General features: G+C 45.2%; 1 protein-coding gene across 3 annotated transcripts in view; it reads right to left on the minus strand.

Annotated features, from left to right (window-relative positions):
* GRAMD1B (GRAM domain containing 1B) overlaps nucleotides 1-18,332 on the minus strand; it is a 295,443-nt gene that overhangs the window by 180,467 nt on the left and 96,644 nt on the right. Inside the window, exon 1 of one of the 3 annotated variants that reach the window (XM_065569230.1) lies at nucleotides 1,892-2,140. The exons of the other annotated variants lie outside the window; for them this stretch is intronic. Coding sequence (XP_065425302.1) covers nucleotides 1,892-1,977 — 86 coding nt within the window. The 5' untranslated portion in view covers nucleotides 1,978-2,140. Of the gene's footprint in view, nucleotides 1-1,891; nucleotides 2,141-18,332 lie in introns of those variants that run through there. 3 annotated transcript variants of the gene reach the window in all.

The raw sequence follows: 18,332 nt of genomic DNA on the forward strand, positions 1-18,332 counted from the left end.
GAATGAGGGGGGATTTGATAGCTGCTTTCAACTACCTGAGGTGGGGTTCCCAAAGAGGATGGCACTCGGCTATTCTCAGTGGTGGCAGATGACAGAACAAGGAGCAATGGTCTCAAGTTGCAGTGAGGGAGGTCTAGGTTGGATATTAGGAGACACTATTTCACTAGGAGGGTGGTGAAGCACTGGAATGCTTTACCTAGGAAGGTGGTGGAATCTCCTTCCTTGGAGGTTTTTAAGGTCAGGCTTGACAAAGCCCTGGCTGGGATGATTTAGTTGGGAATTGGTCCTGCTTTGAGCAGGGGGTTGGACTAGATGACCTCCTGAGGTCCCTTCCAACCCTGATATTCGATGATTCTATGAAATGTGTCGTGTGACTTCTGGGTCCAATCAAAACAACTCAAATTGTGAATATGATACTCTAACTAACTGTTCGCCAACAATATACGGATCAGGAAATAGGATTAGGCATAATATGTTTGAGGAAAATTTGCAGAGAAAGAGGCAAAATTAATGCAATCATTCATTATGAACTATTCACCCAGTTCTTCCTACCAACGCAGCTGGAGTTTGGTTTGAAAGCTTTTCTTCTAAGAGTGAAGTTCAGGCTCAATGGCTTGTTTGTCGTTGGCCTATGCTTTGTACAGAGACCTCCTACAAACTTTGAGCAGATGTAGATTAGGGGTTTTGGGGTCACTCTGGGCCAGAGCAAGTGGGGGCCCCTCCTTACCCCTTCCGCCTGCAGTTCCCCCCGCCCCGAGCTCCTGCCAGGGAAATGGGGTCAGGACGCAGGGGCTTCCCCCGTCTGCCCCGAGCTCCTGTCGGGGAGAGGGGCTGGAGTGTGGGGGCTTGCCCTGCTCCGCCCACCCGGCACACCTGCCAGAGAGTGGGGGAAACCCCCAAGCCCCACTTCCGCTCCACAGCAGGAGTGCCAGGCGGGTGGAACAGGGCAAGCCCCCGCACCTTGACCCCTCTCCCTGGCAGGAGCGTCAGGCAGGCGGAGCAGGTCAGGGCACCCATTTTTCCGGGGTCCCTCAACTTGGCCAGGGCCCCTGGGCACAGGCCCCATTGGCCCAGTGGCTAATCTGCCACAGCATTTGAGTCTGTACCAGAACTTCCCAAATCTCAATGTTCGTATTATGCTAGTCACTAAAGTTACTTATGCTCCTTGATAACATAGGCTATCTGTATTAGAGGCACGGTATCCAGTGGATGGGGCACCGAACTCCAGAGAAATGGGTTCTATATTCTTGGCTCTGCCATTGGCCTGCTGTGTAACCTTGGTCAAGTCCCTTTGCCTCAGTTTCTTGTAAAATGTGATAAGTGATACGTATCTCATTTGTAAGGCATTTTGGGAATCAAAAGATGAAAAGTGCTATATAAAGAGCTAGGTATCTTAGGAATTAGAGAGCTTGTATTAATGTCCTCGCATAATACCACTCCATTACAGATATATATTTTCTGTATATAATATATTAACTGCATTAATTTGTCAGAACACCACTTCTGTAAAGGATAACCATATAACCAAGTTCACATATATAATAACCTGCTCATTATTCTATACAGCAACTTGACATTCCAATTATCCCAATGAACAATCCTCTACACATATTGCTAATGTAACTCTAAGACACAGAGAAACAGGTCAAGGAAACTGCTTTTGTTATATACATATTCTCTCACACACACAAAAACTAACTGCATTAAACTAGTTTATACCCACCCTCGTACCCCTGCAGTTGCGTACATCTCCCATGTTAGCCAAAATCATTAAAAAAAAAAACCTCACATAGTCTTGAACTAAGCTGGCATAAGCGTAAGTCTTCAATGCTCACTGGAACATCAGTTACAAACAGCTAATATGAAAAGCACATGGCAGTACAGCACTTACGGGGTTAAATGAACAGCAGAAAGCATAGGCAGTCTTCTGTGGCTATCTTCATCAGGGAAACCTCTAAAGCACAGCATCGGATTCATCCCATCCCCTGTGGGAGCAGCAGCGAGGATGGAGGGGAGACACACTATGTACGTGTGTATGTGGGAAACAGGGAAAGGGAGTGGGAGGATTACCAGATCATGGAAAATCCTGCTATATAAAGTGTGAGAAACAGGCAGGATCTTCTGTGGCTCTTACCTCCCCACTCTCCCCCACAAACACCAATATCAAACAGGAGGACAGGCTATAAGTCTGCAGTCTAACGGACAGTCTAGATTAATAACACTGCCCCCTAATCTGTCTGAAACAGCAGTAATTCACAGCACTGCAGTGTGTCAGCAGGCACAGAAGGGATTCCCAGCAGCAGCTGCTGCAGCAGTAGCAGCAGCCACAGGGACCGGAAGGAAATTCAGAGGCTGTAAGGTGGATCCTCAGGCCTGCAGAAGACAAACTGAGGATGCGGGGGATGGAAAACTGAGGATGGGGGGATGGAAAAGATTATATAAATAGATCTCTTGGGTCTAAACTTTCAAAAATGACTAGTGATTTTGGGGTACCAACCTGAGACACTTTAAAAGGGTGCTGATTTCTAGAGAGCAGGTGCTCAACAGTCTCTGAAAAACTGGTCTGGTAAGGTGTCTCATACTGGGCATGCAAAAATTAGGGCACTTAAAATCACTAGTCATTCAAGTCCTCTCCATGTAAGAGGAGTGGAAGCTCCTGGCCAGGGACATCTCACTGGTTCCATGAGCTCTTTGACCCTAAGTACACTCTTCCAGGGCAGAATTTGTGCTTAGATATACATGTATATATGGGCACTCCTCGTGGCGTATATGGAACAGCTCACGCATGCACAGAGACTAGTACAAACCTGGGGGCAAATTGTGCTCATTTATTCAATGGAGTTACTCCAGATTTGCACTGTGTAAATGAAGGCAGAATTTGGGCCCTTAGATTTATTTAAATCATTTTTATGCATTCACATAGTACCTATATTGTTACCCCTTTTGACCCGAGCAGGTAGCCAATATTCAGGATCTTGTGGGTTGTTAGGAGGAGAAACAGATAGAGTCAGGTGTTTCTTCCATGCAATCCTGCTTATTTACGAGGAATGTGCCAAATCCTGTTTGCCTGAACACAACAAGAATCAAAATCAGGAGACGGTTTCTTTGCTCAATTATCCAAGCCTCTTTTTCTAGCCAGTACTCTACCCAAAAAGCTCTCTCTCAGGGTAATGCTACAACTGTTTCCATTGCTGTCTGTGGTGTTTTCTCACTGCCTTCTCCGGCTGTTGCGGCCTGCGTCTACTCAGACACACAGACAGATCCAATAAAACAATAGCCAGCCGTCCATGTTTGCATTCAGCTCCCAGTAAAAACCCTTCTGCCCAGGTAGCTCAGCTCCTGACCTGCCTTGCTTGTGGCCTGTGTTTTAGGCTCCTATTGTTTCAGCCAACTTAGCTTACCTCTAACACAGCAGCTGCAAGGTGCAATTCCCAGCCCGAGTAGATGTACATGCGCTAGCTCGTCACTGCAGCACAGACAGCAGCTCAAGTTAACCACCCAAGTACAGTCCCAACCAACCTCTGGATACATACTCAGGCTACTAGCCAGAGCTGCTGCGGCCTCGTTGCTAGCTTTAGCATGCTAACTTGAGAAGAGTTAGCACATTTACGTCTGTCCAACCTGGGAATTACACCTCCCAGCTGCTGTGCAGATGTAACCTTATTCAAAAGGAGCTTAACTGCTTCTTATATTCATCTGAATGTAGGGGATTTGCTACACCCACCAGTTTCAAGAAGTATCACCCAACGCCCAGCCTAGCACTACACCTCTACCCCGATATAACACTGTCCTCGGGAGCCAAAAACTCTTACTGCGTTATAGGTGAAACCGCGTTATATCGAACTTGCTTTCATCCAGTGGAGTGCGCAGCCTCCCCCCCCCCCCCCGGGGGGGCTGTTTTACCGTGTTATATCCAAATTTGTGTTATATCGGGGCGCGTTATATCGGGGTAGAGGTGTATATTATACAAAGACAAGCACACACACTCCCACCCTTAGAGTTCTGTTTCAAAATGGCTTCCTAAATGACCCACTCAAATCCTGCAGTCGCCCATGTGACCAGCACCACTGCCCACAAACACAGATCTACGCAGCAAATGCAGGATTTGCCCATGCAGTGCAGGTGCCTATGCCTGCATGGCACAGAGCGCCTCAACTCATTGGCTTTTATGAGCACACCACACCTTGCAACTTTAAGCACTATCCAGTCACGTAGAAAATCAGATCTCCCATCACACTTACGCAGAGATGCCTCCACGAATACATTGTCACCTATGCCCCTACATACACCTACTACATGCACACAACTATCAGCAAACATTTCTGCATGGCATGGAATTATTTCTAGCTGCCACTCATTGTTTCTATGGGTCTCTGCAGATTAACCCCTCCCATCCATCTGTGCTGACAAACACCAACACTGATGCGTATCTGTGCAGGCGTGTATGTGTGCAAACAGAATGCCCTCCCACTAGCTTTTGGCAGGCGCACTAGAAGACACGTAGTGTCCCTCCTACCCCCAAACACACGGCCTTTGGAAATGAAACTGCAGGGAGGAGCTCTCCAGAGATTTGAAACCAGCACAGCAGCACAGAAACAGTTCAAACAGGGACAGATTCAGGGATACCAATTATGTCATCGGAGCCCCGCAGTGCCAATCCCAACCTTTCATAAATCATGAGACTGGATTAAAAATTATGAGTAAAAAATAATAAATGAAGGGTTCTTTTCATCTTCTGATGTTGGAGTCTTTGCAGGTTTCAGGCTTTTCCCTGCAGCCATAAAGGCTCGACACGTTAAAGAAAAAATAAAAGAAAAAAAAGAACAATGCAAGATTATCTGGTACAACACAATTCCAACAGTTGAGGGCTTCGAGTAAACACCCAAAAGGGCAAGACTCATGATGAAACTGCCAGGGCTGCCAATATTGTTACCACTTTGCAGTTTTTACCCTGCACATTCTCTCCCTTGTGCTGACTGCCTGTGTGTGCCAACCCCCCCTCCCGTCCCCTGCCTTCTGTTGGCTTTACATCTAGTTAATCCCTTCCTAACATAAACTTACTGAAATTATTTAAACCGGGGAAAAAACAAACAAAACAAAAATCCCAAAACTAAAAACATTTGCAGCCCTTGTATTGTTCAGTCTTCTTGTTTCTTCCACCCCTTCCTCTTTACGCTGTAAGCTCTACAGGGCAGGGATTGTCTCTTATTCTATGTTTGTACAGCACCTAGCACAATGGACCCCTATTCGAAGTCAGCCTCTAGGCATTATTAATTGTATTTATTATGGTAATAAATGAAAGAGAAGTGCAATCAGTACCTGAACCCCTGTCAGGAAGATTTGGGAAACTAGATAACAACAAAGGTAAGTTTTCTGCTCCCTCAACAGAGCTCACATTCATAGAATATCAGGCTTAGAAGGGACCGCAGGAGGTCATCTAGTCCAACCCCCTGCTCAAAGCAGGACCAATCCCCAGACAGATTTTTACCCCAATTCCCTAAACGGCCCCCGCAAGGATTGAACTCACAACCTTGGGTTTAGGAGGCCAATGCTCAAACCACTAAGCTATCCCTCCTAGTCTTCCTTTTCTTTCATCTCACCTCCTTGCATGCCCTGTTTTCATGGTGAACCCTGGAAATTGTAGTTCCTGGACCCAAGGCTATAGGAACTACCAAGGAACAAACCTACAAACACAAACTGGTGTAGCTACCTACACCTAATTAGATATAATCAGAAGCTTTGAAACCCAGGCCACTTGTCTTTAGGCCAGCGCTACGTGTGTATATGGCTATGCTATGAGATTCAATGCAAAGCCCTGAATCTACGTAAGTGCCAATCCAAAGACAATGAGAAATATTGATGGACCTGAGCTGAGAACCTGAGATGTTCAGAAGAACTAGTGCATTATGACAAGCAAGATGAGAGGCCCTTGGGAACTGCAATACTTTTTGGTGTCTGTAATGACAAAATTTGGGTGCAGAGGTGAACCGAAGCTCACACTGTGAAATGCAGCAACTGTCACTGATCTCAACAGCAGAGATGCGCATGAATAATACTGGACTACTCCCTGGGAAATACTCCACTATACGTCATTTTCAACTCAAGAGTTCCTCAAGGTAAGATGAACAACCAGAATTCACAGAGAGGTGCTTTCATAAGACAGCTCAACTCCAGGCCCTTATATCCCAGCATTTAGATCATCCAAGGATTTGTGCCTCACAACCCCCGTTAGTGCAACAATTGACAATCCTCCCCCATGCACTCACTGCATTTCAGCCAGCCTCACAAAACTTTTCCAGTCACCATTTATGAGTCACTGGTGAAGGCGTCCCACTTCTCCTCCCTCCTAGACCTCAGAGGAACAGATTCTTTTTGCTGAAATAATACATATACCTGGAGTAAAACCTTCTGACAGTTCTTCAGAAGTTTTCTCAACAGCATTTCTTTGCCTGGGCCTCTGAAAGGATTTTGCTTAAGATAAAAGTTAGAGGGCCAGATCCAGAAATCCTAACACCTAGGTAAAACTTCCATCAACGTGAATGGCTGAGTAAAAATAAAAATTAAAAAACTTGAGTACCGACCTCCAGGATTCGGTCCATGCATTTTAAAAATAGAATTTATTCCTGACTCAAAAGGGAGTTCAGTATTATTGTTACACCTACAGTATTAATCAATTTTAAAAATCTAAATAGTTTTTTTTCCCCACTATTTAGTAGAGTTGGTTGAAATTTGAGTGAAAATTTATACACATTTTTCCACAACGTTTGTGCTACTTTTTGACCAGCGCCGTCTACTTGCCTGTCTGTTTAGGTTCTTATGTCATGCCCATCACCCGCAGATCTGGGTTCTACTATTTGCACAGCTTGTTCATTTTCTGACCTTCACTCAGCTTATAACACAGAAATGGTCTCTGCTTCCTGGTTCTCATGCAATTGCACATCACTGCTGTGTTTGGCTTTCTTGTAATTCAGAGGGTGGGTTTAATTTTCTTCTCTCCTAAAAGTAATTTTTTACATTTTAAATGGCAATATTTCTCTTTATATTTCGTTTACAACCCTATTGTAAAATATCTGTCATAGGAAAAGCTTAATTATGGTGGTAAATGACTTGACAGCATCTTTTTAAATGGCTCATTGACACTGAATGGAGAGGGAGTCACACAGTGACAATGTTGGATCCCAAAGCTCTTTACAACCATACTATAACATCATGAGGTAGAACTGTGGGCTGAGAGGGGGCATTTTGACTATGGGCATGTCTAAGCTACAAGCATTACAGCCATGCTGCGGATATGCTGCCGTAATGTAAACACTTGCTACAGCGACAGCAAGTGTCTGTCACTGTAGTAAATCAAGAGGCAGTAACTAGGTTGATGGAAGATTTCTTCCATCAACCTAGCCATGTCTATACCGGGGCTTAGGTTGGCTTAACTACATCTCTCCGGGGTGCAAACAACATGGCTGAGCCACACAGGTAAGCCAACCTAAGCATTAGGTGTAGACCAGGCCTGAGACACTGGGGTAAACCCCAACTCTCATGGAAAGCACCTTATGAGATATATTTTAATGTCTACGCAGAGCAAAAAGGACCTGTGTACTAAATTGTCATCTGAAAGTCCCTTATTCAGTCAGGTGTGAATGTGCTCACTTCAAGTTAGTACTGAATCTGTCTTTCAGTTCTAGAAATCCACATTCAGATCTCATCTCAGAGCACAAGTGAAAACAGCATGGAAAGTCCCAGCCTAGTTCCAATTATGGGTATAGAGAAGAAAAATCGCATAATTTTTGGCACACAGTTAACAATATCTTCCCAAGAAAGGCCCCAGTGATGGAACAGTAGGGAGTGCTGCAGATCAGGTCTGAGTTACATTAGCAGAGAGATGAGTGGGCCCAGCTTTGGAAGGTTGCTGCCCATCCGGGTGTAAGTAGATTGGCAGGGATGTGTGTGAGGAGACCACAAAAAGAACACCCTATTGCCATAAATTTTCCAGCCCAGTTTCGCATCCCCAAGATGCTGTGATAAGTTTCTTAAATTCTAGATGTTTCCTTAAACTGAATCTTTTAGTATTTCATCTTCATTTATTCAGGGTCAGGACAGGGACTTCTGCTATCATGGCTTCCTCTTTCATCATATTTGACATACCGTAGAACAGGAGTTCTCAAACTGGGGGTCAGGACCCCTCAAGGGGTCACGAGGTGATTACATGGGGAGTCACGAGCTGTTAACCTCCACCCCAAGCCCCACTTTGCCTCCAGCATTTATAATGGTGTTAAATATATTTAAAAGTGTTTTGAATTTATAAGGGGGATTGCACTCAGAGGCTTGCTGTGTGAAAGGGGTCACCAGTACAAAAGTTTGAGAACCACTGCCCTAGAACAAACTAGTAAGCATTGTAAACACAACCATGTGTGTGATGTGAACACACGTACAAATGGGGCTTGCTAAGACTCCGCTCTCACAAGCTTAAGATGTCTCAGTCCCTCCCTTCTCAGAGGTTTCCATGGAAACCTCATAAGTTATGTCTATAGGGGACAGGGAGGGGGAAGTATTCCTAAGGTATGGATGAAACAGCTCCATGGAAACAAGCCTTGAGTGTCAGAAGAGGCGGAGGGAAGGGATTTGTGTGGGAAGAAACTGAGATAATTATCTCGATATATGAAATTAGTGTCATGCAAACCAAGCTGGTTGTCAATCAAACCATCAGCCATTATTTCACCAAGGGCGTTGTGAGACCCAGTGGCACAAGTATTCCCAGCGCTGGAGTTAAATTGTTGCTAATGATTCAAACTCCCACAGGCACACTGGTGGTATTCAGGCATCTGCCTATATGCGTATTTCTTATGTATCATGCTGCCATAGAATCTAGGCACCAGTTCAATGCAACCTGGTGTCAAAATTAGTCATGGGCAAAGCCACAAACGTTAGGAGGCGTACCCAAAAATTCACGTGTGTATCTGCGGACTATGAACCGTGGTTCCACAAACTGGGCTGGAAATCCCCTGGGAACAAGCTCTCTGGAGAGTTTTCTGGTAGACTATTTGTGCTGGGTTAGAAATTCTGTTAGAACAGCCTTTTTGATAGTATATTAGCACTTCCTTTTCTGGCAGTGCAGGCTAGAAGTGCAGACCGTGATGCAAACATTAAAAATAAAGTTGGAGGGAACATTAAAGAAACTTTTCTGAAGTCAGGTTTAGTTTGAGGCGCGGGTGAAACTTTAGGAGTGGGGTTTTTTTGACCTTCGTCAAGTCACTTAATCTCTTTTGACCACATCATTAGCTGGAGCAACTCCACTAACTTAAATAGAGCTTTCCCATCTGTAAAATAGGATCATCATCTCCCCCACGGGGCAATTCATTAATGTTTGTCAGGGATGCTGAGTCAGTCATTTGGAAGTGCAGAATATTACTATGAATAGTAATTATTTCCACTCAATATCTGTATGGAAAAACAACAATCTTCTTCGTTTTGCTTCTTTGTCACCAACTTGAAAAGGTGCCTATTCTCCCAGTGTCAAGAAAGCACACATACAGTTCTAGTTGAGGGGCTCTGTCTGTTGCTCACACATTCTATGTGCTTCCCCACTTCTCAACTGGAGAGAGGTTTGGGTTCATCTGTGGTTTTGGACAGATTCATTCGGCCAGCCTTAATCCTGAGCCTGGGAAATGTCCATCGCCAATCAACCCACTACTGCAGCTCATGGCCACACAGAGAGTGCACACAGGGAATTCCATGCGTCTGCCTCTAAATTTTATTTGGTCCCTCTGAGAAGTAAGTTGTTTTCTCCTGAGGGAAGTTATTCTCACTACACCTTCCCTTCCTGCCATCCAATCCCCATAAACTCTGCCACATCATGCTCCTGTCATACACCACCAGCGCAACAAATCTCCTGCATCAACCACTCCCACGTCCTTCAAAACTCCTCACTTCTTGGTTCAGTCCTGTCCCTGCAGTTCACCCTTCCTTGAGCAACTCTCCTGTTTTCTAAACTATTCTCCTCTTTCTACTCACCTGTCCTGCACCTACAGCAGGGGTGGGCAAACTTTTTGGCACGAGGACCACATCTGGGTATGGAAATTGTATGAGGGGCCATGAATGCTCACAAAATTGGGGGCTGAGGTGTGGGAGGGGGTGAGGGCTCTGGGGTGGGGCCAGAAATGAGGAGTTCAGGGTGCGGGAGGGGGCTCCGGGCTGGGGCAGGGGTGTGGGAGGGGGCTCCGGGCTGGGGCAGGGGTGCGGTGGGGGGAGTGAGGGCTCTGGGGTGGGGCTGGGATGAGGGGTTGGGGGTGCAGAAGGGTGCTCCAGGCTGGGACCAAGGGATTCGGAGAGCGGGAAGGGGCACAGGAGGGGGCCAGGGGTGCAGGCTCCAGGTGGCACTTACCTCAAGCAGCTCCTGGAAGCAACAGCATGTCCCCCCCCATCCCCCTCCGGCTCCTACACAGAGGCACAGCCAGGCAGTTCAGTGTGCTGCCCCGTCCACAGGTGCTGCCCCTGCAGCTCCCATTGGCCGTGGAAGCTGCGGGGGCAGCACTTGGGGCGGGGGCAGCATGTGGAGCCCCCTGGCTGCCCCTACGCGTAGGAGCTGGACATGCCTCTGCTTCCGGGAGCCGCGCGGAGCAGAGCAAGCCGGCAGAAGCTTGAGGGCCAGATTAAAACATCTAAAGGGCTGGATGCGGCCCCCTGGCCATAGTTTGCCCACCCCTGACCTCTAGCCTGTGACTCATCTTTCAGAGGAGGCTCCTTTTCCTCTTACATTTCCCCCACTTCCTCCATTGCTTGGTGCTCCTGTCACCTCTGCATCCCCTTCTTAATTAGCTCTACTTGTGCCTGTGGCTCTTTTCTTACAACCCCTTCTTCCACAATGGTCTTGTTCCTGCAATTCCCTATTTAGCCCATCCCCATCTCCTGCAGTAATGTCCCTCTCTTACAAACCCTTAGACAGGTGCATGCCCCTTTGTTCTAACTGAAAGCTGAAGTCTAAAACCACAAAACCCTTCACTCTGTTCAGAGAGCAGAGGAGGAGCTGCTTTCTAACACCGTAAAATGTACCCTTTGAATTCCCAGGACTTCAAATCAAATTCAGGAGCAGACAAGGGACAAGAGCCACACAAATTCAGCAGTGGATGTTTAGTTCCCTGGAACTGAACTATTACATTAGAACTAGAACCCACCCAAGTTCTGGAATTTCATCTGCTTTGGTGTTTTGCTATGAACCAAATTGGGCCTAGTTTGTCTGGATTTTTTTAAACAAACTAATTTGGGCAGGGGGAGAACCAGGCTGGAGTTTTGGGCAAATGCCAGGGATTGATTTTGGGTAGAAACCAGCCTTCCTTTTCATTCAAACTACCAAATTAGGGGGTGAGGTGGGGTTAGAAAACACATATGAACCAAAGCGACATAAAAGCATTGCCACATGACACTACAAATGAAACTGCCAAGTTGTGCTCAAATTTATTAGCCCCCTCTCTTCCTGTAATAACCCCCCTCCTACAACAGAGAACAAAATTCTGCATTGCCTTGGACTGACACTCAAGTATACAAATGGACAGGAGAGAGATACTAATGGTTTACAGGCGGAAACTGGGATGCAAACTCAGTGCTCTCTGGCTGTCGTGCTTCTCTGTTCACTGTTATTTACGGAGAAGTTAAAGGAATATTTTTTATACCTCTCATTAGTTGCGAGTGTCTTTTATATCCATTTCCTGACAGAGCTGTGTTTTTCTTTCAAGCATAAGCATAATTTCTGGGCAATTTGTTTAAGCTGAAGTCTAAAGTCGGAGAAACAGGAAAAGTGGAGATGTGATCCGTTAACCCTGTGGTGGGTGTTTTGTCTCGCTTTCTCTATAATTGGCAGTGTCTTAAAGACAGAGGAAAAGAATCATCATTTGAAACCTGGACTAATTGTACACAGGGTCATGAGGAGTAAGGTCAAGCTGACTCACTCGACCACAACTATTTTGACCTGGTTGTATTAGTGCCAACCATTTCATTCACATAGACGTTTGGGTCAATTAGGTTGAGCATCTTTGGGGGGAGGAGGGGTCCCTGATTTATTCCCCCTCTGTCACGGTAGGAGACAAAACTGAAGGAAAAAGATTGGTGCTCAAACAGGACATCATTTCAGTTTTAAGGTGAGCCAGCAGTTTGGCCACAAATATGTTGGCGGATAATTATTACATTTATTAACAGCAAACTGTGGATCACATAGGAATTTTCTCACCTAGCCTTTGTGAAAAACTTTGCTTAAAAGCCAATTCAGAAGAGTGCATCATCAGACAGTTTCCACTGCAGAGGACAGATGTGGGTGGGTAGATAAGATGTGTGAGGCCACAGCCGGTGTTTTTTCATTTCCAGGGGGACAACATGTCTGCTTGTTAGTGGCACTTTTCCTTTGCTGTTCATAAAGTCATTTATTAACATGCACACAGCTAGAGCTAGGTAACTGTCCCCCCTGTGCCAGAAGTCATAGTATATGTAGTGTCTGCCTCTGCAAAGAGTGACTATAATACAGGAGGTGGTAATAGATCAGAAGGTGTGTGCATCACTTTCAAATTTCAGGCTACATCCCTGCCTCTAGTCCCATTTTAATTAGTGAACAGCTGTTTATATGCAACCTGCTGAGCAATGCTTCGTGTAATGACAAGGAACAGAAGCATTGCTGATAACTTAAAGCACGTTCAGGACTCCCTGAAGGCCATTACCAGGGAAAATAAGCCTATTTCTCACAGAAAGAGCTGTCCCCATGGATATGTCTACACCATGAAAAAAACACCCAGCACCAAGCTGGATCAGCTGAGACCCTCCCGCCTCACAGGGGTCTGAGAGCCCAGGCTACAGTCTGAATGTCTGCACTGCAATTTGATAGCCCTACAGCCTGAGCCCCGGAAGCGTGAGTAAGCTGATGCAGGCCAACCATGGCTTGACCGCGTGTCTTTTATTGCAGTGTAGACATATCCTTCGTGACAGAAACATTAAAGCAGGGTGAGGTTACCACTTGAATAGTGGGTATGCATGTGCGCATACACATCTCTATCTGTATAGAGGTAGGGAGTAGACATCCATAGCTAAGATGTATGTGCATTCTCGATGCACAGAATGGGTGAATGTATACAATAAGGCCATATACGTGCATGTACATGTATGTGTAAGTAAATATGCATGTGTGAATGTTTGCATCATGCAAGTTACTGGTGAGTGATATTACCTGTTAATACTAAACCATTAATGGTGTAAATATAACTTTATATGAGTTTATTAATCATTTTAGGGAAAATTCAGACATTCAAGCAAATATCTTCTAATATCTTGCATTAAACACGTGATTAATGCATGTCCCTGGCCCCACCATAAACATGTAATTTTGGGTGTGAATGAATGTACTTGTATGTGCAAATATATGCTGTAAGATACAAATACATATACATTTGTATTTTCTATAAATATTCATGTGTATATATAGTCTATTCCATACGCATGTGGGTGACTATAAGCAATTGTACAGTGTACCTGCTTGAATGCATGAAGAGATTTTTCGGTGTGTGTTTCGTTAAGTGTATATACGTATATGCTATGTGGACACACGCTACATTTCTGTATAGTGGTCGTATTCAAACATTTACCAATGCCTTTCAAGTTACTAATGTCTAATTTACTAATGTCTAAGTTACTAATACTAACGTATGCACAGCACTCCCCACATAGAGAATCCTGTATCTACCTGCAAAGGCAAAAATATAAAGACTTTAATGGCAACCACTGCACTGAGAGTCCATTTAATTTCAGTGCACTTGTGTGTCTGAAGAGAGGGACCTGGGGCCTGATTTGGAGAAGCGATAAGCGCTTGCCACTGCAACTGAAGTCAGTGGGGTTGTGGATGAACAGCAGCTCTGCAAATCAAGCCCTTAGAGCTCTACTACATGAAAAGTTCTGTGTTCCTAATGAAGAGCAATTAAGAAGCATTTGGGGGTAAAACGCAGCTGAACTGAGAGAAACATACCAGGCATGCACAAAACATGAACACATTTGCTCCGAAGCCAATGCATTCTGGATATCGAAGTAAGTTGGCACTTATTGCAGTGGATTATCTGAAATTTGCATTCTGATGCTGCTTCAAAGCAGACACAAATCACCACCATAACAGCTATCGACCAGAACAGACTGGGAAAGGGTACAAAGGGCAGAAAACACTGGTGGGATAGCTGTGGAGTTTTGCCATTTGTAATCTTTAAGCTTTAGTTTGTATTGTGGGCTCCAAACCTCTACCCAGTCTATTAATAGGATTGGTGATTTAAATTTTGCTGACCCCTGAGAAATATACATAAGACTCTGAATATGTAGCATATACAGCTACCAAACACACATTATATAGATACATAGAAACATATATACACGTACACCCAAACACCCAAAGATGTAATATATCCATGGGATACACTGAAGTCATCTGATAAATGAATTTATCATGCACTCTGCTTACCTCTCCATTACCTTCTAATCCATCTTCCCCAGACTTATTCAAACCTCTGAGCAGTTTTAAATAGCCAAGAATTTTTAAATCAAATGGCTAGAGAAAAGTTCCTTCCTTTGTCTCCACCACTCAATACAGAATTTTACCTCCTTTGTTTCTCCAAAGATTTACACCTGCCGACGTCCCAGGATGGAGATTATTAAATCCTGCTATAGTAACAGACTTTCCACCCATGTTGCAAATTTAAAGTCTGATATCTTGTGGTACTGTGTGGGCTAAAAGTTGAAACTTTGTACCATTGTAGACATGACATTCCTAACTTCCCAGCATTTGCTTTTAGCCCTGTAGTGACTGGACTGAATACACTATTATTATCCTGACAACAAGGGTGGAGTTTGTGGAATAGTTATCCCTGATTGCATCTCCCATTATCAGAAGCAGTGTTGGTACAGCCAACACAACAACAAGTTCTCGATTATGGCAGTCTCCCCACGTACTTCAGCCTTGTGTTGGGGGGCATGGAAAACTCATCAGTACTCAGCCCAAGGAAGCTAACAATCCAACCAGCAGACCAAATTCAGTGATGAATCCTGGTCATGTACCACCTGAGCACGTTGTGTATACGCTAAGATGACAACTTTTGTATTTTATAATTATTTACCTGAATCACTTGGTGGAATACAACATTATAAATAGCTAGGGAGGGGTTCACTTTAACATCTTGGTGTCACATCCCGAATACGGAATGCAGAAATACAAGAAATACAAGCAGTGAGACACTGTCTGCTGATCTGCAGTAATTTAACCAAATGGTAGATCAATATACAGTAACAGGAGAAAATGGTTGATGTAAAAAAGCTCACCTAGAATTGCATTGCAGAGAGATTAATTGTTATGGCTGAAGAGACTTATTGTGCCAGTTTATTAGTTTTTGTAAGCAACTATATTTAAATTGCCTGTATTATGCATTTGCCAAGACACTTCAAGTAAGTGCATTAATTTCTATCTGTGGCTGGGCTATTAATTTGCAGCTATTGTTTTGATGGGCCTCGATCTAGCCCCACTTTAAATAGACTTCTCTCCTTTTTATAATGGGATCGTTCCTTAACCAAAAAGGCTGTCACAGGTGTGTGTGTGTTAAGTATCATTACTGTACGGGAACACCCCAGGGAAGCAGGAATACTCTTGCTGAATGAAATTCCTTAGGGTATGTCTACAATGGCAAGTATCTGCACCACAAGTTATACCACTTTTATTAAAATGCTGGAATTAAACCGCTGTGTCCACACTGTGCGCCTTGTGGCGCTGGAGCATATCCACATAGCAGCCGTTGCAATGGCAAAGACAGCAGTGCATTGTGGTAGCTATCCCCCTGTGCAACTCGCTGCAGGGTGCTTTGGGAAGGGTTTGCAATGCCTCACGGGGCAGGCACAGCATCACATGATGCAGGTTTCCCAATCCCATTGCTCCATGGGCATCCTACTATACTGCCAGCTGCTTTTCAATTGAAGTGTGGGGGCGGGAAGAGCGTGTGACGAGAGGATGTGCGTGTATGGATGGGGGGGGAGAGAGTGTGTGTGTGATGGGGGACAGAGAGAATGTCAGCATGCTGTCTTGTAAGGCTGAAAGCAACCAGTCCTGAGGCAGGGGATGAGGGAAACCGGGACATCAGCCCCTGCCTCCCTCTCTGGGCTCTCTGCACAGCTATCAATCTCTCTCTCTCTCTCTCTCTCTCTCTCACACACACACACACACACACACACACACACACACACACACACGCCTGCCTCTGAGTTCAATAGTATGAGCATTCCACATTAATGGTTTGCTTTGTGTCCCGCAGCAGATCAGCACAGCACAGCACAGCACACAAGGGCTGTCAGAAACGGTGCTTTGAAAACAGAGGGGCGCAGGTCTCCAGGGCAGCCAACTTAAAACCAATGAGCAGAGCGGTCACTTGAGGCATTATGGGACAGCTCCAGAGGCCAATTACAGCACAGAAAGCAACCAAGTGTCTACACTGGCAATAGAGCGCTGGAGCCTCTGAACAAATAGCCTTACGACTCTCGTCGAGGTGGGGTTTTTTTGCAGCGCTGCCACTGAGGAGTTTCTGTTTACAAAGTGGCTCGGCACCGTGTACACATCAGCAGTTTGAGCGCAAAAAACTGTTTTACTGCGCAGAAACTTGCCAGTGTATATAAGTCCTAAGAGAAAAGGATATTCTGGGGAATTCTGCAAAAGGTCAGAGTGTGCTGAGGAAACTGGCAAAACACAATCGTGATTAGCAAGTTATAGAAGACCTGTACTGGAAAACACACAGACGGCAGACAGACAGTCAAGACCACATGAACATATTTAATGGCATTTTGGAAGCAGCACATTTGGGTTTAAGTAGACTAGGCTTTACCCAGAGCACTATTACACTTGCCATTGAAACTTCTACCACATATCTTTTCACTTTTAAACACCTGCAGCATTTATCTTTGAGCATGCTCGTAGTAAAACTATTAACATGGATTTGCTAGGTTGCTGTGATTAGATATTTTCCCCTCTCCTGCTTGTACCTGGATGCCCAGGGAGCAGCTAAATAGAGAAAAGATAACACATGGGATGGGAAAATGGATCTGAAGGACTAGGCCTCTTGGAAAGCCTTTTCTGTTCCTGGATAAGCAGCTCATGAAGATGATGGAGTAAGGTGACCTCTAGAGTCTTTGGTGACATGATCCAGACCAGCTCTTGACACTGCTGTAAAGGAAACACACCAGCTACACTTCCTCAAAGCAACCCCAAGGTTCTGGGTGTCCCCAAATCTCTGACTGCTGGAAGCTGGGAGTGGACAACAGGGGATGGATCACTTGATAAGTTGCCCTGCTCTGTTCGCTCCCTCTCAAGCATCTGGCACACGCTAATACTGGAAGACAGGACACTGGGCTAGGTGGACCATTGATCTGATGCTATATGGCCATTCTTATATAGGGGACTGGGATGCCCAATTCCCATTAATTTTTTAAGGAAATTGGGGGGTGCATCCCCTTAAGGCAGCTTTGCAAATCTCAGGCTGAATGTCTTACCAGAATCATCCCCAGCTGTACATATGTGGATGGACAAAAGAACGTGTGATATATTTAGACTACAACATGAGATACTGTAACATACTTATGGAACAAGGGAAATGTATATTGCCTAGGCTCTAAAATCCATGTGCCCCAATAAAGGCTTCAACGCCTTCCATTCTACAAAATATTCCTCTTTACTTTATGTTTTGTGAATGACAGATATGACTCCCAGTTCTGAGGCCACCTTACAGCTCACAAGAAGCAGAGGACAGAAGCACTGTTATACTAAGCTATAGATTTTTATCTCTAAGCTTAGGAAAAAATGCTCCCCCCCCCCCCCCACACACACACACACCCAGAAAAAGGAAGCAATTTAGGAATATCGTTCCCATTGGCATTCTATACTCATTAAATCAGTGTTCCGCCAAAATGCCACCGAGAAGTGGTGTCATCGAGAAGCGTCGCCACCGAAATGCCACCGAGAACCGGCGTCATCAAGAAGCATCGCCGCTGAAATGCCGCCGAGAAGCAGCGGCATTTCGGCGGCGACGCTTCTTGGCGTTGCCGCTTCTCAGCGGCATTTCAGCGGCGGGTTGTCCGGCTGAAGCGCTCCCTTGTCAGTAGGCGGGCGCACATAAATGCCCCGGTGGGCACCACGCTGGGGACCACTGCATTAAGTGATAATGAGGGGCTTGGTCATGATCATGTTTATTTTAGGGCCAGGCTCAAATTAAAGAAAAGAATACTTGGGCTCTTTCATTCAAAGACCTCAAAATAAATTACAAGCACTGATGAGTTAATTTCCAGACCAC

Source organism: Chrysemys picta, chromosome 16 (assembly GCF_011386835.1).
Source record: "Chrysemys picta bellii isolate R12L10 chromosome 16, ASM1138683v2, whole genome shotgun sequence".
Taxonomy (NCBI): domain Eukaryota; kingdom Metazoa; phylum Chordata; order Testudines; family Emydidae; genus Chrysemys; species Chrysemys picta.